The following is a 26,151-nucleotide window of genomic DNA, read 5'->3' as shown; positions in this document are numbered from 1 at the left end:
GATGTACTTAGAAACTCATACCAAGGCAAAGAAAATAAAACACAAACAAAAATCAATAATAAAGATTTAGGTAGGTATTTAACCCTTATTTAACAAATTTTTCAGAAAATCCTTTTTTTACCTCGAACATCATTTTGCTTTCAATCAATTAACATGTCGAACACGGTGGTCTTGAAAACACGGCAGGTTTTATAAAAATGGACCCCAAAAGTAATGATGCAGATTTGTTCGAAATGATCTCAGGATTCCAAATTTGTAAATTTCAAAATCGTACCTGATCCCTTTTTTGAGTTACAGGCATTATACATTTATTTACATTCGACTTAGAATGGAAAAAAAAAATTAAACAAAAAACAAAAGTACATTATAATGTCCTATACTTTTTTGGAAAGCTAAAATATACTCCTTGAATTTGATGTTTATTTGAAGTTGATTGAGTAAATAGTTTTTGAGAAATTTAATTTGAAAGTTATTATTTTAGAAAAAAATATTTTTTTTTCTTTTAGTTTATTTTATTCAATTGTTTTTAATAAAGGGTACAATTTTTTAACACAAATCAATGCACTAATTGATTTTAAGTCAATAACAAAAAACCGCATGCATCTTTTCTCCAAATTTTTTTTTAGCTTTTTTTTAAATTTTTTTTCAATTAAAAAAAAAAATAGCCTCAAATCAAATGAAAAAAAGTTCACTGTAACACGCTGCTGATCTTTTTTTTTTTTGAATTAACGCGAAAAGTCAACATGGATTCATGAAAAATGGCTTTCACGATGAAAATCGAGAAAAGGTTTTGTGGTCCCTGAGGACCTAAGCTGTCCTGAAATCTATGTAATGTGAGATATTTTTCTGTTATACGTAACATTATAACTCTTACATTACAAAAATAGTCCCGAAATATTCAGAACGTAATAAAAATAACTTTAAAAAATATAAAAATTTAAAAAAAAATACAAAACTCTAAAAATGGCAAAAAAAACCATTAAAAAAAACACCAAAAATGAACAAAAAAACCTCAAAAAAGGAGCCAAAATACCACTACGCTCTTGGGGTTGATTCTGAGTCACATTAAGTGTGATTGAACATACAAATCTGTTGATTTAATAACCATTATACAAATTTTTCCTTAGGAACAAATAAAACAAATATAAAAGTGCCTATCTTTTTTTTTCTATTTTTAAGGATTTGAAAAAAAACTTGTACCATGTATTTCAAATTTAAAAAAAATCAACTTAAATACAAAAAATTTAAAAAAAATCAACTTAAATACAAAAAATTATTTTTGCAGTGGTTTGCAGATCAAAAAACAAACAAAAATAAACACATTATCTATTTTTTTCACTACCATCATTTTAATTGTTTAATTAAAATTAAAGAAATCGCACTAAATATTAAAAACATTTCATTTAATATTCTTCATAGGTATTATGCTATATTCCTATATTATAAATGATGATTAGTGATGGATGGTTTTATTCATACGTAACACAAATTCATGTGATAAATCTGGCATGTTCAAGCCATTCTCCAATTTTAATTAAAATAGTTTTTGGCTTGATAAGATATAATCGTGATCCTTAGATTTCGCTATATCACCATGAAAATATAATCTTCTTAAGTATTACGAAATTATAATTCAATAATAATTCTATTTACATATATATTTTTTTATTTTGCTCACACACATACAACAACTGCATATGATTCCCCAACAGGTCGCAATAAACATATATCCAAGTTTGAAAACGTGTTCACATATATTTCATTTATGCAACGTGCTTGTGGCCAACATCGTAATTTGGCAATTTACTAGGATCATTTCCATAATCCTCGCACAGAGTGTAATATCTATTTCTATATAAAGGTAGAGCTATATAGAGATACATTCTGTCCCGCATCTATATCCTTGTGTAAATTTAAATTTTCTTCAAGAAGAAGCAATTCGCATTGCACCGTGTGCATCTATCTCTCTCTCTCTTTCTCTTTCTCTAAATTCCATCGACACAAGGTCTAGCTTGCGTTCTTGTATTGCAATTTGATTTGTGTGCAAATTCAAAACTTATTTCACGCTTGAACTGACACCAAACTAAATCACATGCTAAGATTGTGGGTATTATCCTATTCCAATCTCATATAGCGATATTATATTATACGTATATCTGGTATATGTATTGTGATATGCTAGAGATCTCTATAGCTATAAATCGATTTAATTCTCTGTGACGTTATATTTCGAATGCAATTTACTATTTATTGATAGAAATTTTGTAACAAAATTTTCTAAATTAAACATGAAAAGGATAATCATAATTACTTAAAATAGAATTTCATATATCAATTAAAAAGACACGTTTGTAATATTCATGAATTTGTGTCCAAATTAAATGTAAATACTTTGGAAAAATAATTAATGAACATTTTCTAATGTCTATGCATTATTTATTGAGAATTTGGTGTATTTTGAAGATTGCATTATTTATATTTATAGCTCTGTAAATAATTGATCTCTATTATATTTTGCTTGCTTATTACCTAATTTGAAATAGAACTAAATCTGAAGCTATAAGATTAAGATTAATACTTGAACTAAGTGCAAATCAGAAATTCAAAATCTCTTTACTTGTTTAGTTTTGACACTAACAAAGCAGTTAAAGCAGATAAAATTTAATTTATAAATACCTATAAAATAAATATAAATTTAAATATAAATTATTTAGAGAATTTTTTTGAACCTAGTTAACCCCTTGTAACCCCATGTGACATACATATCTGTTACAAACCAACAAAGATCCCACAAAAATTGCAAAAACTAAATTTTTTTTCTTTTGAAGCTTATAACCAGGGATAGGATGTTGTGGAATTTGCCTTTATTCTTGCTTAATCGTACGACATTATAGATTAAATACAAATACGTTTCACGTCCCCCTCGTTCCAAATATATGTATTTAATTTTGCCTTTTCTTTCGTTATTGCCTTTTTTTGCCTTTTCTCTTGTTATTGCCTTTTTTTGTCTTTTCCTATGTTTTTTATCTTTTTAGCATCTTAAAGGTAATGCCTACACACAAAACACTCAAATATACAAACAAAAAGCTAACTTACTCAGTATATTACCTACTCAATATATCTATTCTATATTAAAAATTCACTAATTACCCCACACAAACAAAATTCGAATGAAAAGATCTACCTATGCAACTTGTTTGTCTGCTATTGCTACCATTTATTGTCTTCTCTGTTATATTGCGCGGCCGACAACCGACACGTATCAGAGTTCAAAAGCTAACTTTCTCAATTTACAATACTCCATTGAAGAAGTTCTCCAGCTTTTGGACATAATCCAGAGAGATTTGGAAGCTGCGAAAGGGGCAGTCGCAAAAGATGTTTTTGAGGGACTCGAAAAAGTTGAACAAATAAATTGCGTAATACATTGGAACACAAATCCAGGGGTCTCTATCATTTTCTTCTAATTAAATAGAGAAAGCAATAGTCAAAACGGTAACGAACTTATGCCGTAGTTCGACCCCAGAGCACCCTGCAAATGTTGAAGTGGGCGATGTCGAGCTATTTAATTGGAGTCCAGTCGTCTCTACAGATGTAGAGAGATATTTTAGCTTCTTTAGAGCACTCTTAAGCCTTGTACGCTGCTCGCGCTAAATTTTAGCTCCCATACAAATTATCGAAAAATTTTAGCAGAGCTAAAATGAGTCCCATACAAATTTCGATAATTTGTATGGGACTCATTTTAGCTCTGCTGTATGGAAATTTTATTTTAGCTAAAATTTAGCGCGAGCAGCGTACCAGGCTTTAAGGGATAATCGCAGGCGCTTTTAACTGAAAATTTTAAAAAACTCATGATTGTTCCAAATTACTGCAATTAATTTTTATATTTCATTCTTTTCTCAATAAATGCCTTTTTATGCCTTTTTCGGAGTTTTATTTTGCCTTTTTTGAAGTTTTTAGGTCCTCAAGATCCTATCCCTGCTTATAACATATTTTTGAAGTGAAAACTTCTTTAGTATCGTAGTGATTTGGAACAAGATGAAACGAAAACGCGACACGACTTCAACTTGTTATAACTTTTTTTTTTTTTAATAGATAGAAATTTGTACTGTGGATAGGTGAAGTTAAATAAATTATAATTTTACAAAAAAATTTCAATTAATTTCATATTCCAAATTCGGAGATAACGGTAAAAAGATGTTCTTTTCCAACACACGTTATATCCTTTGATCTAGTGCACATACAAACTTGATTTAACTTTAATACGCATGCTGATAACATAACCTTTTATTTAAAATATCACACATAACGTTAAGTGCTCTACAAGTTACACAATCTTATATCGAACGCAGATCTTTGGCGTAGTAGTCCATTACAGTAATACAAATTTAATAATAACATAAGGTAACATACGTCCTTTTTTCAACGTTAAATTAAATATGAGAATACTACTTTTAAAGTTGCGTTTTTACCCTTAGTAGTACTTTTTTCACATTAAGTTTGTTATTATACCCTTAGAGCAGAAAATGTTGAATTTGAAATTTTGTTCTTTGTATAATGAAAAAGCATTTCGTCGGTGAAACCAGAAAAGTGCGTGTAACTCCAAATTTTCCGAAAATTAGATTTGAATGCCATCTGTTAGACAAAACTAATATCTACCGTTCCTTAAACTCAGAATCTCCTTAAAGTTCATAGTTTTTATTTTATAAGCAAATTAGAAAATGAAAACTCATACCAATGCCTTCAAAACGATTTTGTTTTTTTGCTCTCCTATAAAATTTGCTAAAATGGAGTTACACACTTTTCTGGTTTCACCGACGATTTGCAATGTAATAAAGTTTTAAGATTTGTATTAGATAGAAATCAGAAGTCAAAAGTCTTTAAGAATGTTTTTTTTGTACGGTACCTATATTGAACTTATAAATGCACATTCCTTTAAAATCGTTAACATTAGTGGTTTTTTTTTTCTATATTTTTTATTTATAACCATAACCATATTATTGATCTGTTCAACTAATTTTAAGACAAAACTAGTTTTTTCGCATATAGAATATGTAGAATCTACATTGTAGATATTGCATAGATTACCACCGACCATAACCCCTCACGAGTTTCTCACATTTGTGTTAAAAAGAAAATAACGTAACAATTAATAATTTTTACCAGTTTATAAGGATGGATAGTGAGTTTCCAGATCTAGAAAATGATTTCAAAATTAAATCAGGGGTGGAATCGGCTAAGGCGATTTTTGATTGTTGACAGTCATATTACAAGAGATTGGTCTGCGTAAGGTGATTGCCAAATTTGATAGTCAAACTTTTTTGATTTTTTCGTGTGACAGCTATTTTGTTGTCATTTTCATGTAAAAGGGTTTCATATTTTCTTTAATTGTCTAGAAAAATGAATGTTTTGTAAATATAACGTGCGACTCTTGAGGAAAAATAGAAGAAATATTTATATTGGAATTACCAAACTCAAAGTAAGTAGACACATAACACTGCTGCTTTGATCCCACAAACTTGAATAATAGCTTCCTTATTTCTATCTAAAGGCAGTTCTGTATAGGGACCTCCACCTGTCTGCGCAATAGACTTTTTATTTTCAATTAATTTTTGTTTGCACTATATTTTCTAGTTGTCCAAATCTGAAATAATAAGGGACGAGAGCAAATCCTTTATTAACACACCCACTTTCCACTCTGCTTTGGTTTTTGTGGGTGGCCCATTTATGTTTAATTTTAACGTAAGCCTTTCCCATAACATTCTTTGGGATTCCCGTGAATGTATGCTAGTAGCAGAAAAGGATTTGACCAAGTCCGGATTCTACTCCATGAACTCCGTCATCAATTTCGTTTGCGTTTTGTTGTTATTAATGACAATTATTATAATTTTGTAATTATACCAAATTCACAAAAATGTTTACTTACACCTTTTCACTCAGTTGCAATAAACTTATCAAAAAAAAAACTTTTGCCGGCAAAACGAAAAATAAAAACCTCAACTGCATTTTTTTTATATGCAATTTGACATTATACGTTCTATATTTAACTTTCAAAACGTATTATTTTTGACATAACAAGTGTTTGGATGCTATATAAAGATGGCAATACTACTACTTATCATTAAGTGATGCCAGCGTTTTAAAAACTTTTTTTGATCATCTTACGCAGACGGAAAGTTTTATTTGATCAAATTTGATTTTCACAAATATGACTGTCAACAGTCACTTTAGCCGATTCCACCCCAGGTTTTTTGTCTATATGAGTGAATAATACTCGTACCTTTGTTTTTTTGAATTGATTTTTTTTTTTTAATCATTACAAAACAATTTTAAATGAAAATTGTTTTTGAATAATATGGGCGTCAGAGTTAAATTTTTTCAAGAAAAAAAATAAAAAAAAATATAACTTAGATTTTTGGGTGCATTTAAAATTAATTTAAAAATTGTCCAAGTCAAATCATTCAATTCTAAGGTATTTTTTTTTTTGTTTTCTAAAATTGGGGCAAATTTCAGCTTAGCTTAAGCTACATCAATTGGTGAGACCTTGCACCTGCAATTTCTTAAAAACTATTAGAATGCTGTCTCGATTCATCATCATTGAACTATTTTGTATCCATTTATTGTTTCAATATGACGATGAAAAATAAGAAACTCAGTTGATCAAATAAAGTAGTTATTAAAATGCTATTTTAATTTAAATTAAAGTGCATTCAAATTTAAATTAAAACATCATTTTTTGGTTTACAAAAAAAAAAAAAAAAAACGAAATTTAATTCATAAAATTCAGCATTCTTAGAACAAAAAAAAAATCAAACTACAAAAGTAATGTACGTGCAAATTTCATGCATATTTTATGTATATCTGGCGGCTATCACGTTGTATATGTATAATTTTTGTATTAAGACAGAATTTGAATACAAAAAAAAAAAAAAAACTGAAACCAAAAAGAAAAGAAAGAAAAAAAAATTTAAACCAATGATTCTGCTCTAAAGGTTTTTCTAACAAACTCCCATTAAATCAGATTCACGTATAATCTTTACATTCGCTTCTTATCCTTGCATCTGTGATGAGTTATTTTTCGTTTTTTCTTTTTATTAGATTACACCCAACTGGTATACCACGAGATTTACACTTTTACATATCTTTTGTACATCGTACACGTTGTGCTGGGTAAAATATTTTCAAATTAAATGCTCGAGTCCTAAGTTGTGGTTTTCGTGTGCTATAGCGTCCAAAAAGAGAGAACTATTACTTTTTTTTTGGTTTTTTGTATTTTTCTTTTTTTTTTTTATTAATTATTTCTTTCACCGTTAGAATGAAAGCATTGTAACCACCAACCGAGTGTATCCTTAAAATATGCTAAAAGGAAACTACTGGCTAGATAGTTTCCTTTACATATTTTAGTTTTACTCGCTTTTGAGTGTCCATGTATTTTTATTTTATTCTTTTTTTTCTACTTCTTTTTGTATCTGCAATATTTTTGGACGTGTATCGCTGACCAGGCACGTGTATCCACCTATTGGGTAGGTATATGAATAACGAAATGATTAGTGTTGTAAAAAGGACGATTTTTTTTGTGGAGAAAATATACATACATACGGATTATAAACAGTGATGCCAATATAACACAAGAAATTTTAGTACACAATTTTAATTAAAACTTTTATCTTTATTCGAAAATAAATTTTTAAACTGTCTTTGTTTAAATAAAATGCCATTCGGGTTAAATCTTTTTTTCGATTTTTTTGTTCAATTTTTTTTTTTTTTTTTATTTCTGATGGATTTTTAGCTAATGCAAAAGTTTTTTTCTTTTTTGTTTTACAGAAGCTGATTACACCCTGGACGATTCATTTTGGAATGAAGAAAGTCCTGTCGGTAAGTACCTACTTATTACAAAAAAAAAAAAAAAAAATCCTTTGCTTTTCATTCATTATATTCACATTTTCTATTTAACCTGTCTACAGTCTAGACTTTTCATTATAAATCTAATACGCAATTATGTAAAAAAAAAAGAAAAGGAAAAACAAAAAAAATAATCAGATAAATTCATGAATATTATAAATGCCTTTGCAAAAGACTCTGGTTTTATTTTAAAATATTTCAAAGTGTTGAAAACATTTTCTGTTTTTCGTTGTATTTAAATATTAAGTTCTATTTTCGTTGTTTTAAATTAAGTAAATATGATAAAGGCTTTAAATATTTTTCACCGCCTGCTGTAACAAATTTTTTTGCTCCCGAAATCCTTTATCCTGAAAATATTTCAAAAATTTCTCCTCGCATCATCACCTCAACCAGCAACAGAATATTAAACGTTTATTTTTTTGTTGTTGTTGTGTTGTATCCAAAATTTAAATAAAGAAATATTTAAAATAAGGAATAACATCGTTATCCTGGTTAACAAATGTGTTACCTCTATACTACACCAAACTCAACTCATCCCTTTGGTATTACAGCTTTTAATCTTCGATGTGTTTCGCGAGAAATCTTATACTACACGCTACCTCTAGCATATGTAGGAGTATGTAGAAAAGATAGCAAACATGTTCAACATACTAAATGCCTGCTTAACTGTTTTATATCATTATTTATGGGTATTTGTAAGTCTATATCTGGGTTACAGTACACCCGAAAGGGTAATTGAAACGTGATGATATTCACACACACACATACCACATAATAATGTTAACAGTGTGCATGTTGCAAGGAGCGATAAAATTTATTTTTATAACCAAAATATATTTGCTATATACAAAAACAGATATTTTCTGCAGTTCATAAAAAAAAAAAACAAATACAAGAGTTGAACTGGCGAATATGCTCTTAACATTCTACATGTTGATCAATTTTCATTCAAGCTGAAGCTCCCTATAAGGACCACTTTACAACATACATGAGAGTTGTAACTGTTAAAACATGAGTCCTGGAACATCTTCAATGAAAAGCGACAGCCAACATTATCACGCAAAAAACAATAAAACCTGCATTTAAATTGTCATCGTTAAATTAATAAATAATTCGGCACATAACACTCCTGAAATACACCAAGTTTTACTCGTATTTAAGTGGAATTTAAAAAAAAAAAAAAAAAACCATATGCTAGCAGAAGTTCCAGCTTAATTGTTACTGTCCAATTGAAAACAATTTAAGTGGTAAGTTGGAAGGAAACCTTATAACAAATGCATGCGGTAAATGTAGAAGACATCTTCACACAGAAGGAAAAACCAAATAAAATGTATGGTTACCACTGACCAGGCCACATCAGGGTCACAATTAAGACAGGAATAAATAAACCCAAAGTCAGTGACATACAAAATTTGTGGTGGTCGCACGTAGTACATAAATACTTGTATACTTGAAACTTGAAAGTTGAACAGGTTCTATACAAAAATGAATGTTTATGAATGATTTGAAAAAACAACAAAATTAAATTTTAATTATATTTAATTTTGAAAGATTATGACAAAGTTCCTTAAGAGTTTCTGTGTGGAAGAGGTTTTTGAAGTTGGTTCAGATATTTGTTGGGTTGCAATAACAATATATACAATTGAATACATGAACATTTGCACATTCTTTAAAATTAGTATAATAAAATGTTTCTATTGAACGTGAAAGATTTTTCTATATAAAAAAATGTTACGTATACACCATAGTGACCTATAAAATGTATTTAGTTTAAAATTCTTCTGCGATCTTTTCGTCTAAAGGGAAAACAGTTACAATAATAAACATTTAGAATTTAATTCTTTCATTGGTCTAAATTAAAATTCGCGCAAAATTTAATTTCCACACCTCAAAATGCTTTCTCCCTTATTTCACTTTGGCGTATTTTATGGCACCAAAAAATAATCTTTTGGATTACTTAGTACCTTAATAGTAAAAATATGTACATTTTTATTTTATTCGGGACTTATGTCCCATTTTCGATAAAAAAAATTTAGGACTTCTGTCTCAGTAGGGTGGGACATAATTAACGAATTCGATTCGAGACTAATGACCCAATAAAAAGGGACATTAGACCCGAAAAAAAAAAAATTGGGACTTTTGTCCCGGGGACTGTCCCTGCGCCGGTCTAAATGCGTTTTAAAGCCATTACAAAACTCTCATTTTAAGAACTTAGAACAGTAGTAAAAACCTGAAATAATATACAATTAACATTTAGGCAATCTTCCTCAAAACAAATTATATAAAGCTTCAGAACATATTCTTAAATATTAAAATATTTCGATTAATTGTTCAGTATTAAAATGTTTCTATTACCTAAATGTGGAAGTTTTTTTTTTTCTATAAAAAAAAAGGTAACGCATACGCCACAGTGAACGATAAAATTTATTTATTATTTAGTTTTAAAATTCTTCTTCGATGTTTTCGTCGAAACTAAAACAGATAAAATAATGAACATATCCAAGCACTTAGGGAGTTAGTCCACCCTTATTATGTTGAACACAGTAGGTACGAGCCGAGGGTTAGTTTTTTTGGTTTTTAATAACGCTGTTTTATAATTTTTGAGGATAATCTGAATGGTAGTAGTTCACCATGTAGAGGGTCCACGGTTAGTTTTGTAGGTGTGAAAGATAGCATTAAATATTTTGCATTTTGGAAAGTTCTTTGAAGTTATTTTTTTATATACTGAATTCTCGCAGACCATAGAGAAAGGGGAACTCCCTTTTTGAATTGAAAACTTTTTTTTTATTTTCAAACAACATACGGAGGATGATTTTTTTTCGGCAATATGATTTTCGTCTTAAATTAAATGGAAATCCAATTAATTTAAAATGAAAATCTTCTTCTTATCATAAAAATAAAAAAAAATTCATTTAAAATTAAAAGGATGTCTGCTTAACTTAAGACGGAAATCGTTTTGGCAAAAATTCATCAAAAAACTACGTAGTTTTATGTGGTTTTTTTTTCCGTACCTGTTCCAAGATTCGAATAAAACTGTCTTTAACTTTTCCTACAAGAGATTAATCCATATTAATACCCTTGAGGCATTTAATAAGACAAATGTCACTAAGTCTTACAACACATGCATAAGCAAGCACATCTTACACAAAAGTGCACATTTTCCTTTGTCATATTTGTTACACTAATTTTCAGTTCAAAACTATATATATTATTGATATTTAATTAATTATGAATACAAATTTTACTTCATTATCAGATTTTGTAAAATTTGTCATTATTTAATAAAGTTTACTTGCAAAATAAACTTTTTCTTAACTTTGTCAGCAAATTTACTCTGCATACGAAATGTTGGCAAATTTTTAATGAGAATGATACAGTATTATGAAAATGTATCAAAAATGTCTTCGAAAGACACTTAAAGTTCGCGAGTATCTATGGCACTATGATGATGATGATGACAGAAACTGTATTTGATAATGTGTTCTGTAACCAACAAATTTCTTCTTTCTAAAAGAACAGTGAACGTTGCCGCTTTTCTTGGAAATTTTTTGTTTTTTTTTTTCATATAAAATCAATTATGTACTCAGTTTATTTTATTTGAATTTGAAACTTTGCCTTCTGTTTGTAGAAAATAGGAAATGACGAAAAAAAAAATCTGTAAAAGTTTCAGCCCTTAATATTAACATTAAGTACTGCCGCATCACAAATTTCTATTTCCCATTTATGTTGGAATTTAAACTCATGAACATGAATATTAAACCTTAAATGCTGAATGTAAACATCATATTATCAATTACACGGTGTTACAAAAATGAGGTTTTAAAATATAAGCGGGTTTTTGAGAAAATTGAAAAATAATTTTATCAGATTTTTTTTACTTCAAAATATTTTTTGTTTTTATTTTCTCAAAAACTAGAAAACATGTAGTTTTCACTGTTCGATAAGGAATCAATTGAGGGAATTTTGTGTGTGAGTAATTTTTTTAATTAAAATTCACAGTCTGAACAAAAATAGTATAATATGAGTTTAAAAAAAAAAATGTTCGCCTATTTTTAACTTTGAAATCGATTATTTCAAAAACAATTGGTTATAATATATTGGTTTAAAAATTAGAATTAAATGTACAATTTTGCCTTTCTTAAATGGTATCATTTATTACTGTAAGTGTTGCCGTTGTTTTTGAATAATTTTTTTTTATTTTTATAATTTTTTTTTAGAAAACTGCCCCTCCCACCTAAACGGGGGGAGATAGACCCCCCTGCTAAAGAAAAAAATGTTTGCGCCAAATTATTTTACTACGTGCCAAAACAACATTTTTGTTCTATACCTAAAAGTTCGAATTTTTGTATCTGGGTTAAAATCGTAAAATTTTTTTTTCTAAGCCAATTTTGAACTGATTTTCATAAAAAATACCTCGTTTGATTTGGAAATTAATATGTTTTTAGAATATATTTTTAAAACAGCATGTTGTTGTGAAAATATATACTTTAATTTGATGTCGAAGTTGGGTAAATGGCGAAAAAAAAATGGAATTTTTGAACTTTGACAACTTATAAATTCTAGAAGACTTAACCGAGTTACATGTTTTATACATTGTTAAAAAGGTATATTTATCTCCTATCAGAAACTGTAAAAAAATCGAAAATGGGTAAAAATTTGACCAAGCTAGATTTTTTTCAATGGTTGAAGGTAAAAAAAACCGTTTTTTGCCCCTCACTCCAGATTTTGGGGGTGTTATTGATTTTTTAAATACCATTTCGTAATCAATGCGACTAGCTCTACAAAACGTGATAGGTTTCCGCCGGCGTATATTTTGAGTGTTGCACCGTGTTATTTGCAGAAGTCACTTGTCTTGCGTCATTTGTCACTAGTTACTTATTACCTATCACAAGTCACAATTTAAAATCGTTAACAACATAACGCATCTTACTGTTTCATTTTTACCGTATTGTTTTTTTAATTCACTCAAATGCTTTTAGTTCTAGTATCAAAGAGTAAAGAGACGTTTAAAACAATGAAAGAATAGTTTTCAAAAAATCTAATCATAACATCAGTTTTGTTTTCCCCCTATCGTTATTTTGTTATGTTCAAATAAAACGTCCAACTTTTTATTTCTCTAAACGAAACCAATACTTTTTTCTAACTAACAAAAAAAAAAATTAAATGAAAAAAAAAAAAAACCAAAAACACTCACAAAACAACTACATTCATGTCCTTGTTGGTTTTGCTTGTTGAGGCCATCATCATGGTGATGTTCACTTGTCCTTCGTCCTAATCTAAAAGTCTTCAGTTGGTTTCCTCTGCAATTTAACACTTTCCCCTCTACTTGGCCTGGATATCCTGAAGATTTTTATATATATTTTTTTTTGTCCAACATAACAAGAAGAACGCACAAACTAGTTTTTGTCGCTCAACGATGGTTAAGTCGCCTTGATATAGAGGGCGGTTTTTGCAACTGGCGACGAAAAAAAAAAAGGACAACTAGGTACTATAAAAATACATAAAAAAAAAAAAAAAAAAAAAAAAAAACAAGACATTAAGTTAAGTTATTGCAAGTTACGTCCCTGCCAAACGATTTGCGGTCGCCATACATTACAGGATTCCATTCGCTTCTTGCATGCTTTGGACGGATGTGGTTTGGAGAAACTCTAACCCTTTCTCTCTCTTTCTCTCATCCTTTTCGTATACTTTGGGTCTTTGCTATTTCGACTATATACGACACACACAAAAAAAGGGTCGTGAGAATGCTTAGTGCAAAATTCCGTTGGTTGGGAGGTTTTGTAGAGCTTCTAAATTAAATTACGACCTTCTGGGAATTATGCATTTAATGCTTCTGTGCATTTCAACTGTAAGCATGTGTGCTATGTGTTCTTCTAATGGTGTTTGCAAATATAATAATAATCTTGCTACAAGAGTACATGTCGTGTTAATGTCGCATGGATGTTTTCCCTCGTACCTAATTGGAATGTATCTGGGAATAGTTGAAATTATTATTATACCTAGTATAGGTAGTTGCTGTTGTATACGTAGGTGTATTGCATATAAGAAGTATCCTACATACCTTTTAATCTATGGTATGCTCTTTTCGAGGACATTTTGCAAAGCAAATAGTATATTCTCTCGAAATACCAATGCTTGTTAATATATAAAAGCAAGAAAACAAGAAGTTTAAAGTGGGATTATTTGCAATACCTACTTTAAACTGCAAGTAGTTGAAGAAATCGTCATTAAAACTTTGACTTTGATCAATCACAGTGGGAGTAGCAACAGCAAAAAAAGAAATAAACATCTTAAAAGTGATTTAATGGAATCTTTTGCGAAATTAAAATGTGTAGTGAAGAAACTTTGCATAGAAAAAAGTTTCTTATTATTTTTTTTTTAATACTTCCTGTAGGCTATTGATTATGTCGAAAAAAACAGGGTAATAAGGAACTAAGACGTTCACGGGTTTTTATTGCAGGAATCGTTCAATGATTTATAAAAGAAGATAAAACCGTGGAGTGCTATTAAATGAGAGGGTGGAAACTGAAGATAGGGGTGCAAAAGCCCCCTTTTTGGTTTTTTCAATATACCTCGTAAACCAAGCAAAATTTTGATATATTGCACATAAAACTTTTTGTAGAGAATTAAATTTCCTATTGGAATAATGTTTTTTTAAAATTTGAAAAAAAAATTTCCATACCAAAATAGTCGAAACAATCATAAAAAAAATATCTAAAAAATCGATTTTTTGAGTTTTTTTGCTTTTTTACTTGTATATTTTTTTTTGGTTGAGATAGACATAAACGTTGCTTCAAACAAAAAAGGAAGATTAAATTTCCTTCAAAATGCTGTACTCACTAAATTTTTTCATTGAAAATTAACCGAAGTATGGCCATTTTAATCTATCTTTTTTTCGCATTTTTAGTTTTACTCAAGTAAAATAGAAACATTTGAGGGGAAAGTACGATAACTTAAGCACCAAGAACTGATAATGAGATTTTGTAGAGGGGTTAAATACAATTATTATTTACTATGGGAGGGGGGTCAATGTCCCCCTGTTTTGGCGGGAGGGGCAATTTTCTAAAAAAAAATACTTAAAATAAAAAAAAATTATTAAAAAACAACGGCAACACTTACAGTTTTGATTGATACTTTTTTCAAAAGCTAGAATTATAAACTTAATATTAATTTTAAAATGAAGTTATTTTAATCAATTGTTTTTGAAATACCCGATTTCAAAGTCAAAACTTGTGAAAAAAAAGTTTAAAAATACATTGAGTACAATTTTCACAAAGACTGTGGACCTCAATACGAAATTGATCGACAAAGTAAACTGCCTTAACTAATTTCTTATCAAATCATGAAAATCATAATGTTCCTATGCCTTCTACTTTTTGAGAAAATTGAAAAATAGACAAAATACTTTCTTTATCGGAATCACTCGTTTATTTCAAAAAGAATTGATTAAAATAACTTCATTTTAAAATTAATATTAAGTTTATAATTCTAGCTTTTGAAAAAAGTATCAATCAAAACTGTAAGTGTTGCCGTTGTTTTTTAATAATTTTTTTTAATTTTAAGTATTTTTTTTAGAAAATTGCCCCTCCCTCCAAAACGGGGGGACATTGACCCTCCCTCCCATAGTAAACAATGATTGTATTTAACCCCTCTACAAAATCTCATTATCAGTTCTTGGTGCTTAAGTAATCATACTTTCCCCTCAAATGTTTCTGTTTTACTGAGTAAAACTAAAAATGCGAAAAAAAAGATAGATTAAAATGGCCATACTTCGGTCACTTTTCAATGAAAAAATTTAGTGAGTACAGCATTTTGAAGGAAATTTAATCTTCTTTTTTTGTTTGGAGCAACGTTAATGTCTATCTCAACCCCAAAAAAATGTACAAGTAAAAAAGCAAAAAAACTCAAAAAATCGATTTTTTTGATATTTTTTTTATGATTGTTTCGACTATTTTGGTATGAAAATTTTTTTTTTCAATTTAAAAAAAACATTATTCCAATAGGAAATTTAATTCTCTACAAAAAGTTTTATGTGCAATATATCAAAATTTTGCTTGGTTTACGAGGTATATTGAAAAAACCAAAAAGGGGGCTTTTGCACCCCTATCTTCAGTTTCCACCCTCTCATTTAATAGCACTCCGCGGTTTTATCTTCTTTTATAACCGATTGAACGATTCCTGCAATAAAAACCCGTGAACGTCTTAGTTCCTTTCTAAACTACATAATCAATAGCCTACTGGTAGAGTTGTGCTGTGTGGGAATTATTTCAGAGTACTATACAGTTTTGTTTATTGTGTTGTTTGACTTTAGCTAAACCACATTGAGAATACTATGGTTTTTTGGTTTTATAAAATTTAAGGAAATGTTATTTAGTAATGGCAATTATCACAATATCACTTTGAACTTTTGATGAAGAAAAGGATTAGGATAGATTAGAGTGTTATTTGAGTTGTGTTTATTTCTTATGAAGATAAGTTTTGTATTTAATTTAGGTAAGTCAAGGGATCTTACACAAAACCGGGGTAACTGCATACAAAAGATTGTTTCATTAGTTTTTTATCAGAAATTTCAAACTGTTGTGCAAGTCAAAAACAAGTTTCTAAAAAAAAATTTCTGTTCCTTAAGATGACAGATCTTCAAAATTATGGAGCGCTTGCTGTTTTCATGTTTTGAGATTTGCCCTTGAGTTAAACGTCCATTTTCACTGAATCATCATCAAATATTAGAACCACTTCTGAATATCTCTTCATCATTCAATATGTCATAAAATTTGTAACAAAGAATTTTTAGAATTTCTTTTTTTTTTGAAAAACCTAAGAGTCGTTTTTTAAAAAAATTCAAAAATTTTCAAAATTATACTTGTTTTCGTCTAAAAATACTTATTAAAATACTGATTTTTTGCTATGAATCAAAGTGCCTGCCAAAGAACGGCTTTTTTATTTAAAAATTTTTCGTAAACGACGAAGCAGATTTCGACTAAAATCTTTATACAATAACATACAAAATTTTTCAAAAAAACACATTTTTTGATTTTTTTAAAATATTTCATTTTTTTTTTTTAACGGGTTGATGAATTTTATCTAAATTTCATTTTTATGTGTTGAATAATAGTTTAATAAAAATAATATCTTTTTTTTTAGATGTTAGAAAATTTTTATAGGAAAAAATAATTTTTTTATAAAACGGCTCTAAAGATTTTCAATTTTTTTTTTTCTGAAAATTTCTTTTTCTGCAAGAAATTAAATGGCGGCATAATTGCTTTTGTGAAAAAGATAATTTAAAACGGTGGTTAGTTTATAATTATAAAAAATACAATATTTATGAAATTCCTTAAAAATATCACTTTTACCATAAGAACAAGCATGTGCGACTCCAGTCGTGGGGTTATTTTTCAAATCAATTTCTTTTATCAAGAGCACAAGACTTGTTTTTTTTGTGACGTTATCACGTAAAAGTTTGCTCCAGGCAATAAAGGGTTAGAGTACAAAATTGAATTGAATGAAAAAAAAAAAAACAATCTAGGCTTATATCTCTTCTTATTGTGTTTTCCGATGCTGCATCTCATGGAACTAAAACCAAGGTAGTCTGGCTTTCTTGACAAAAAGTTTTGGTTAAAAAAAAAACACTTTTTTAAAAGAATTTCCCCAGTTCGCATAGTTAAATTAGAATTTTTGGGTTCCCACTTTGTTTTCCTAGCTTCTTACTTTAATACAATATACCTACGAAAACACCTTTTTAAATGGTTTTAATCTCCAAACTCGGTGTTCCATATGATTTATTTGTACAAGAACGAATTGTTGGAGACACTTGAAAAAAAATGTTTCTACTTATATACAGGGTGTCCCACAGTCACCGCCCCAAACGAAAACCATGGATTCCTGACGTCATTTTAAGTCGAAAAACTTAAGAGGTAATTTTCTCGTTTTCGTCCCGTTTTCGAGTTATGCGACGGTTTTTATAATTTGTGCCCCCTTTTTCTTTAACTGGCTTTATCTTTCCCAAACTACGTCTGATTTGAAAGATTTTTTTTACAACCAAAAAAATTTGAAAGAAATTTAAAGAAAATAATACATTAAAAAAAAAAATCAACATAAAAAATTCTTTCATTCAAAGCTTTTTTACAAAAATATCAAATACTTACTCTATCTGAAATAACCTTTGTAAAAAAATGAAAATTGTCTTCAACGTAAATACGTATTTCTTTGTAAAATCTTATATCGATTTTCATTTTTATTTAAATCCTGTTAATTCCAACCTTAAGCTGTCAATTTTCTACCCAGCTGGAATAATTTTGTCAACCATTTTAAAATTCGTTCAACCTGCATAATTAAATTGTCCTCTTTACCAAAATTCCATGACAATCGGTTCATTTGATACAAGAAAGAAAGAAAGAAAAAGTGTCACAAATAAACAAACAAAACAAACCACTCGACTGCTCCTTTTCTACATCTTTTGGGTTTTTCTTTACCGTATTTACCCCTCATTAAAATTCATATGAAAATATATTTCGACCACAAATTATAGAATTATCCCTTTCCATTTTGTAAGTTTTTTTTTGCAAATTCAAGTGGACTTTCAATAAATGTTTGACCCCGAATCTCCCCCAAAAACTACTTGAGAGTATTCAATTTTCAAAATGAAGTGAAATAAGGACACACAAAGGACATTCTTGAACTTCTAATCTAAAAATATTTTCTCCACTTTATAAATTTTCTAATATTAGAAAACTACTTCTGCTCATTGATATACAAATACTTTTATTGTATTTCTACACAAGTGCTAAAAAGCAATACAAAAACTTAATTATTAAGAAATTGTTGAAGTTGGTATGTTGTGTGTTTTTTTTTTTTTGAGTTACCAACAACAACTTTTGTAATAACAAACTTATAAGAGCACGTCACTTCCGGTAAATTAAAACATAATTCAAAATGGAATTTACCCTACGAAATTGTTATGTTGACCTCTTGTTGTCGTTTTCATAAATGCAAATGACCTCTTCATTTATTATGGGGTGAGGAAGTGTGTGTCCCGTTGGGAGGACATCATTGTGTATAGAGTCAGAGTAGAGAAGAATAAAGTGTTAGCTATTCTTGTAAAAGTGTTCTTCAAGAATTTCTCACATTTTTTTTACTCCTTTTAGAGCTTAGAGACGACATCCTCATTCTCCTTCTCACACACTCACACCATTTTGTTTTTCAACATATATTATTATTTTGTTGTATGTAAAGAAGCAGAGCAGCAAAAATGTCAGGAAGTATATGGTGAAAATAGGAAGTCATGTTCATGCGTATGTTGTTTGTGAAAGAAAAGAGCAGAAAAGGATTGTTTTTTTTATTATTTTTTTTTTTAATTTAACCAAGGGACATGCTTACGGGTTATTTTAGTTTTAAATACTTCTTGGTTATTTCTTGTTTTGAAATTTATCTAATTGCAACACTATGCACTGAAGTGATATGTAGAAATGAATCAAAACATACGACTTTACCATAACGCCATTTTCAGTCACATTCTAAAAAAAAATTGAATTCAATTTTTAATTTCTTATAGCGGAGTTGAGGAAGAAAATAAAAAATGAAGATAGGTGTAGTCTGGATTATTATTTTAAGTGGAAGGATTGACCTCCAGGTATAACACAATCAAGTTCTAACCGGGGCCATGAACATCTTATAAGACAAGAAGAAATAAAATGCACTACTGCGTTGCACGAACTTGCTCTTAAGGTTCAAGTTGTTAGAATTTTTTAGGAATTTTTATATAAAAATTTAGTATATTCAATAACACGGTGTAACACTCAAAATATACGCGGGTGGAGATCTATCACGTTTTGTAGACCTAGTCGCGCTGATTACGAAACGGTATTTAAAAAGTCCCCAACACCCCCAAAATCTGGACTTAGGGGCAAAAAACGATTTTTTTTTACCTTCACCCATTGAAAAAAATCTAGCTTCGTAAAATTTTTACCCATTTTCGATTTTTTTTGCAGTTTCTGATAGGAGATAAATATGCCTTTTCAACAACGTATAAAACTTGTAACTCGGTTAAACCACCTACAATTTATAAGGTGTCAAAGTTCAAAAATTAGATTTTTTTCTATATTTACCCAACTTCGACATCAATTTAAAGTATAAATATGTATGTATTTTCACAACAACATGCTGTTTTAAAAATATATTCTAAAATAATATTTATTTCAAAAATTCAGTTGAAAATTGGCTTAAAAAAAAAAAAATTTAACGTTTTCAACCTAGATACAGAAATTCGAACGTTTAGGCACCGAACAAAAATGTTATTTTAACACGTAGGTAGTACGATAACTTGGGCGCCAGGATTTGATCACGGTTTTTTGTAGAGGAGTTCAATACAATCATTTTTTACTATGGGAGGGGCGGTCTATGTCCCCCCCCCTTTAGGAGGGAGGGGCAATTTTCTAAAAAAAAATTATTAAAATAAAAAAAAATTTATTAAAAAACAACGGCAACACTTACAGTAATAAATAATACCATTTCCGAAAGGCAGAATTGTATATTGAATTCTAATTTTTAAATCAATATATTTCAACCAATTGTTTTTGAAATAATCGATTTCAAAGATAAAAATTGTCGAAAAAAAAAATTAAAAAAAACTCATTAATTTCTATTTTTGTCCAGACTGTGAATTTTAATAAAAAATTGACTCATGCAGCAAACTCTCTCAATTGATTCCCTATCGAATAGTGAAAACTGTATGTTGCTATGCCTTCTAGGTTTTGAGAAAATAAAAAAATAAAAAAAAAATAATTAGAAAAAAGAAAAAAAATCTGATAAAACTATTTTTCAAATTCCTCAAAACGTAGAAGGCATAGAAACTTATAGTTTTCATTTCAAATTTTTTTTAAAAATCCAAACATTTATTCAAAAAATGTTTTTTTTTTTGATTATATGATTGCTTTTAGTTTCGTTGGAATCGAATTAGTAGTTTTGGAGAAAATCGGATTTAAAAATAACAGTTCTATGGCAGGTACCATTAAGTTGGACATTATTATCTCTAACTAGAACTTGGGACAAAAACGTTAATTTTATAAATTAATTCTTCCGATTACGTGTCTTGTGCGTGGTGTCTTGGTGAGAAAACGAGTAAAAAAAGAAATTGAATTTTTAAAGAAAAAAAAAATAAAAAAAAAATCTTGACCGCCGTACCACAGCTGCACCACCGCTGTTTGGCGGAAAAATTCGGTGCACCACCGCCGCACCATTTCGTTTTGTATGAAAAATTTGCTGCACCATGATACATAATTTTGGATTATTGAAAAATAAAAAAAAAAAAAATTACAGACAAGTAGGAGATTCGAACCCGAGTATCCAGAGCACTTCAAATTAGAAGTTCGATGCCTTAACCACCTGACCACCAAGTCACGTTTGTACGAACTGGCAATTTGTTGCTTAAGTCAAAATAACTTTGAAGACGTCTTAAATATTTGTATAGGTACGAGAATAGAATTTTTGATCATGGTGCGGACGTGGTGCGCCGGTGGTGGTGCACCGAATTTTTCATTCAAAATGAAATGGTGCTGACGTGGTGCAGTCGTATTGGGGCGATTTGTTTTTCATATTTTTTCATTTTTCAAAATGAAATGGTGCGGACGTGGTGGAGCAGTGGTGCGGCGGTCAAAAAGTGGTGCAGACGTGGTGCAGTAGTGGTGCGAAATTCCATTTTTACTCTGGAATACCCCTTAATAGTGAATTATCCTACTCCGTTTCGATTAGCTTTCAATTTCAACAATACGTTCAAACTTATTGACATTTTACATACATAGAAACATGCAAGTCACCCTGTACCTATGTATAAAAATTTCGTATGTCCGATGTTGTTCAACTTTTTGTGTTTAAATGTGTCTTGCTAGTCATGTCTTGTTTCCCACAAGAAATATTTCCTTTCGTCTTTGTTAATTTGAAAAGTTTACTTCCCGATTTCTAACACTTCATATAGATCTATATATGCATGTATTTGTTCTCTGTTACAAAAGAAGGTAAAATTATTACACAGAGAAGAGACCCAACAACATCCGTTTAACCAAAAAATCTTTTACACCGTCATTTCCTGGAGTTAAACTATTTAAAGATGGTATGCCGCGATGCGGCGCGGTTCGGCGCGTCTAAAACTTTCAAGTCATTTCCAAAATACCGCAGATGGTATTATCATGTTCGTTTGGGGTTGGCGAAGTTAAATAAATCCCATCGTCGTCGTCGTTGGTCGTCCTTCTCTCCTTTTTCTTTGTTAGAAATTATACTTTCCGTTTCGTATTTTAAATATGTTGCTCATTTAACATCAACTTCTCATGAAAAGGAAGATGGGATCTCTGTGTTTTCTGTGATGGGTTCTGTTCTGCTGCTGATGGTGTTTTTTTTGTTTGTTCTTTTTTTTTGGGGTTCTGCTCTGGCTTCTGGGAAACTGGGACTACGTGTATGTTGTGAACGAAAGTTTGGCGCCTGGTGCGTCATTTGGAAAATGACATTGTAATAATTTAAAACGTCGTTCGTAGGTATAGTACATAGGTTTTTACCATTATACATACATATATACTGTACATACAAATATATGCATATATACAACGACAAACGATGAATTTTGAGGAGGGTTGGTATTTTTGGGTAAATTATATTTGCTTGCCTGGGATGTTCTGTCGCATGGTATAGAAACAAAATCACACTTTATGTCATGTGGTTATAGGATTAGAGTGGAAATTGTTTGTTTCTAAAAGTAAATGGCTTGTTGAAATAGTTTTGGAGGACATAATGTTGCGTATACTTGGGCTTAAAATTGGTTTAGGAAGGATAAACATGCTATACATACATACATACATACCATACATACATAATATAATATAGAAACAGACATGTGGTTGTGGTAAACAATGTTGAAAGATTCATTTCATACCTAGTTTTTGAAAAGTTTTTAATGAGGAAAAAGTCAAATTAGTTCCAGGTAAAAATGATTGGTTTTTCGAAATCAGTTAGAATTTATTTCTAGGATTTGTGAAATGAAATCTAAACATACTGTTGAAAAATTTGAAAAAAATTAATATGAAAAGTTTCGCAATATGCTAGGACAAAAGTTCTTTATAGAATTCGAGGACAAATATAATCAAAAAAATGTGGTTCTTGCAATTAGCTAAACTGAAATTCCAAGTTTTTATGGCCAACGACAAACTGCCGGAATTGATACGTTACTGCTCCAGGTTTTTTTTTTTAATATTCAAACATTCAAGCGGAAATGAAATTTTGGCAGGGTGGTATAGTGCAGGTTGAATCCTGAGAAATTCAAACTTTCGTTTTTCCATATAGTTTTTTCAAATAATATTGAATAATTAATATTGAGAGAGGTGAAAAACGTGCGCTAAAGACGCCGCCTCCGCGCCACACAGTGGTGTATTTGGTGCTTTTTGGCGTCAAAATTCATTTGCACGGCCATTTCTTAACGAAATGTTATGAAATTTGGTACACCGAAAGATATTTGTATGGAGAATACGAAAAAACTGCCAACTTTTTTTTATTTAAAATGGTGGCTCCAAAATGGCGGCCAGAATAAGCCTTTAAATAGAATTTTCTATATCAAAATAGTATATGAGCTAGATATTTGTCTTAATTCAGGTCAAAAGAATTCATAGATTCATATTTCATAAAAAATCACAAAGTCCAAGAAATGCCAAATTAGTAAAATACACTTTTAGACCTCTTATTATGCTATTTCATGGATATTTTTGTAAATTAGCACCATTTTGACATCTCTTTCATTTATATTTCATACAAAAACTGAGTATTTTGGGGTTATATGGTTGCCAACTATGTTTTTAATTAAATATTAGATTAAAAATTCATTTTGAACCTTTTATATCTCAAAAATGTGACATCATAGATTTTTTTTTTCACTCCACTTCCTTGTTCATTTTTGCAGGCTTCAATTAAGGGTTCATATCACTGTGAAATCATTTTTTAACTTCTAGTAAAAATTCCAAACATTATTCCTGCAATAGCATTTTTTTATTTTCATTTTTTGTGTTGAGTTGATCCTTATTTCTTCTAAGGCGCTAATATTTGTCATTCTTTTTTTTCACTTGAAGAACTCATTGGCAGCCCTCGTCCTTTTATGCAGCCCCACTTTGTTAGCTTTCTGTTTGACTCTATGTGATAACCGGTATTATCAAAATGTTGACCACTTAAAACGCTGCAGCAAAAAAATTTTAATGCAAATAAAAAAAAAAACAGGATTTCCCAGGAAATAAATATAATTCAGTTTTTTTTTTTTAATTTTTGAGGAACTTTGTTATTTATAAGAATGAATTCTGTAGTATTTGACTTAAAACTACCAGGTCATTAAATAAATGATAAAAAAGGTACATGATATTGCTAAATTTTATACAGAATCAATTAGTTAACGAAATATTTTTTTTTTTCTAAAACTTAATTTCTCAAAAACTACTTAATGAAACAACTTGAATCAAAAAACAAAATAAGGAACAAACTACTAGCTTTCAGAAAAGTTATAGCACAGAAGTGTACGTGCATTGTTTGATTTTTTATATCTAATCAGGAGGTAAGTACTTAAGTGGGCTTTACTGTACCAAGAAAATGAAAAATTTTCCTTCTAAATAACTTTTTAGTCAATTGATACCTATTTGATGTGAAAAATATGCCCAAATATTTTTGGCCAGGTTTTAGACCAAAATACCGCACTGTGGAGCTGGTGTCTTATTGAAAGCACATGGCTACTAGTTTCACATACGTATAGATAGAATGTGTATTAAAAATAAAGAAGATTACTCGACTTGCTCGACCATAATTTCTGGAAGTACAAAAATAATGTTTTCAGTTTTTGATCTTAAAAACGGGACAAATGAAATCAAAATAAAAACACTTATGTCAACATATTTATCCAACAATGACCATTCTTAATAATTTGCATATGTACCTGCTTCTTGTATCTTAAAATAAATTCTATAAAGACAAATATCCTTAAGAATCAAATAAACATTTAGCATTGAATATTTTCCATAAAATTGAATTTGTTCTCTAGTGTTTTCGACAAAATTTTATAAAAAAATGTATAAATTGTATTTAACCTATTTTACAAAGTAACCTCAGTTCAGTAGTGTCATAATATAGAGAGACCAAACCTACCACTCAACAACTATAAATTGATAAACCATATCCACCACCTTATATCGAAAGGTATCTATATGGTCACACAAATGTCTATCATGCATTACTTATAAAAAAAAGTATCTACACACTATATCTAGATAGTTACACAAATATTACGCCACCAGAGAGCAGCAACAGCAGCTAGCAGAGATGCAAAGGACCAAAGTAGAGAAAATGTAAATTATGTATATAAACTGGCACAGGTATAGGATAGGTAAGAAGGAAGAGAGTGTACAAAATTTAAAACTACCAAGAAACTAAATGATACCTATCCTCAGAATATCTAAACAGGATGCAAAACAGGGCGTTGCATTGCAAAAAGTTCAAGAGATTGCTCTAATGCTCTTGCCTTGGGGCATGTGCCCCCAAAAGTTCAACACTTCTAGCAACGTTACCATTTTGTTGTTTTTTGATATTATTTTCCAACAGACCAAAAAACAACATATCAACAGAGTATTGATATAAAAATAAAAAAAAAAAACATTTCCAACTAGGTACGAACGAAGAACGGTGTGTGTGATTGCAATGGCACACAGAAAAAGAGTGGGATGAATGCATTATTATGTGTGTGAGTCAATAAAGTTATTCCATTTCGTAAAATGTATAGGTAAACCATCTGGCTTCATATATGTGTAGATAAATGTTTGTAATGTGTATGTCCTGGAGCAAAATCATTTGCAAATTCGACTATTCACATCAAAATATACTACATATACACATTACTGGATGTGTACATCATTTCATAAACACAATGATAGGGTGGGGCTCATTGATGGTATATTGAACAGCGATGTTAACTAGTTTTATTAGTGATTATGTCTGGTTTTGGTTTGAGAGATTTTTTTAATTTCAAAATTTTACAAATATGTATCACAATGATACGTTTTATTTACATATTTAATATTTATTTATAACTTCCATAAGTCCTAGGGTGAAATCGGCTAAGTAAAAATCTGACATGTGGCTGTTTTTGATCATCGTTTTTGAATATCAAACATTATTCGTTTCGTTAAAGTTTAAGATATTTTTGACACTCTTCTACTACAAACATTGGTTTTAACAAAACATGTAGTT

At 29.6% G+C, this 26,151-nt stretch overlaps 1 protein-coding gene across 15 annotated transcripts in view; it reads left to right on the top strand.

Annotated features, from left to right (window-relative positions):
- Window positions 1–26,151, top strand: part of LOC129909882 (disintegrin and metalloproteinase domain-containing protein 9) — a 480,905-nt gene that overhangs the window by 59,822 nt on the left and 394,932 nt on the right. For all 15 annotated transcript variants that reach the window (XR_008771453.1, XM_055987020.1, XM_055987014.1 and 12 more), the window contains exon 2: window positions 7,822–7,872. Coding sequence is in view for 14 of the 15 variants with exons in the window: in XM_055987020.1 (XP_055842995.1) it covers window positions 7,822–7,872 (51 nt within the window). In the remaining variant the exon portion in view is untranslated. The remainder of the gene's footprint in view (window positions 1–7,821; window positions 7,873–26,151) is intronic.

The sequence above is a fragment of the Episyrphus balteatus genome, chromosome 2, assembly GCF_945859705.1.
Source record: "Episyrphus balteatus chromosome 2, idEpiBalt1.1, whole genome shotgun sequence".
NCBI lineage: Eukaryota > Metazoa > Arthropoda > Insecta > Diptera > Syrphidae > Episyrphus > Episyrphus balteatus.
Note: the sequence above shows the minus strand (reverse complement) of the source record. Positions and strands in the feature narration are given on the sequence as shown.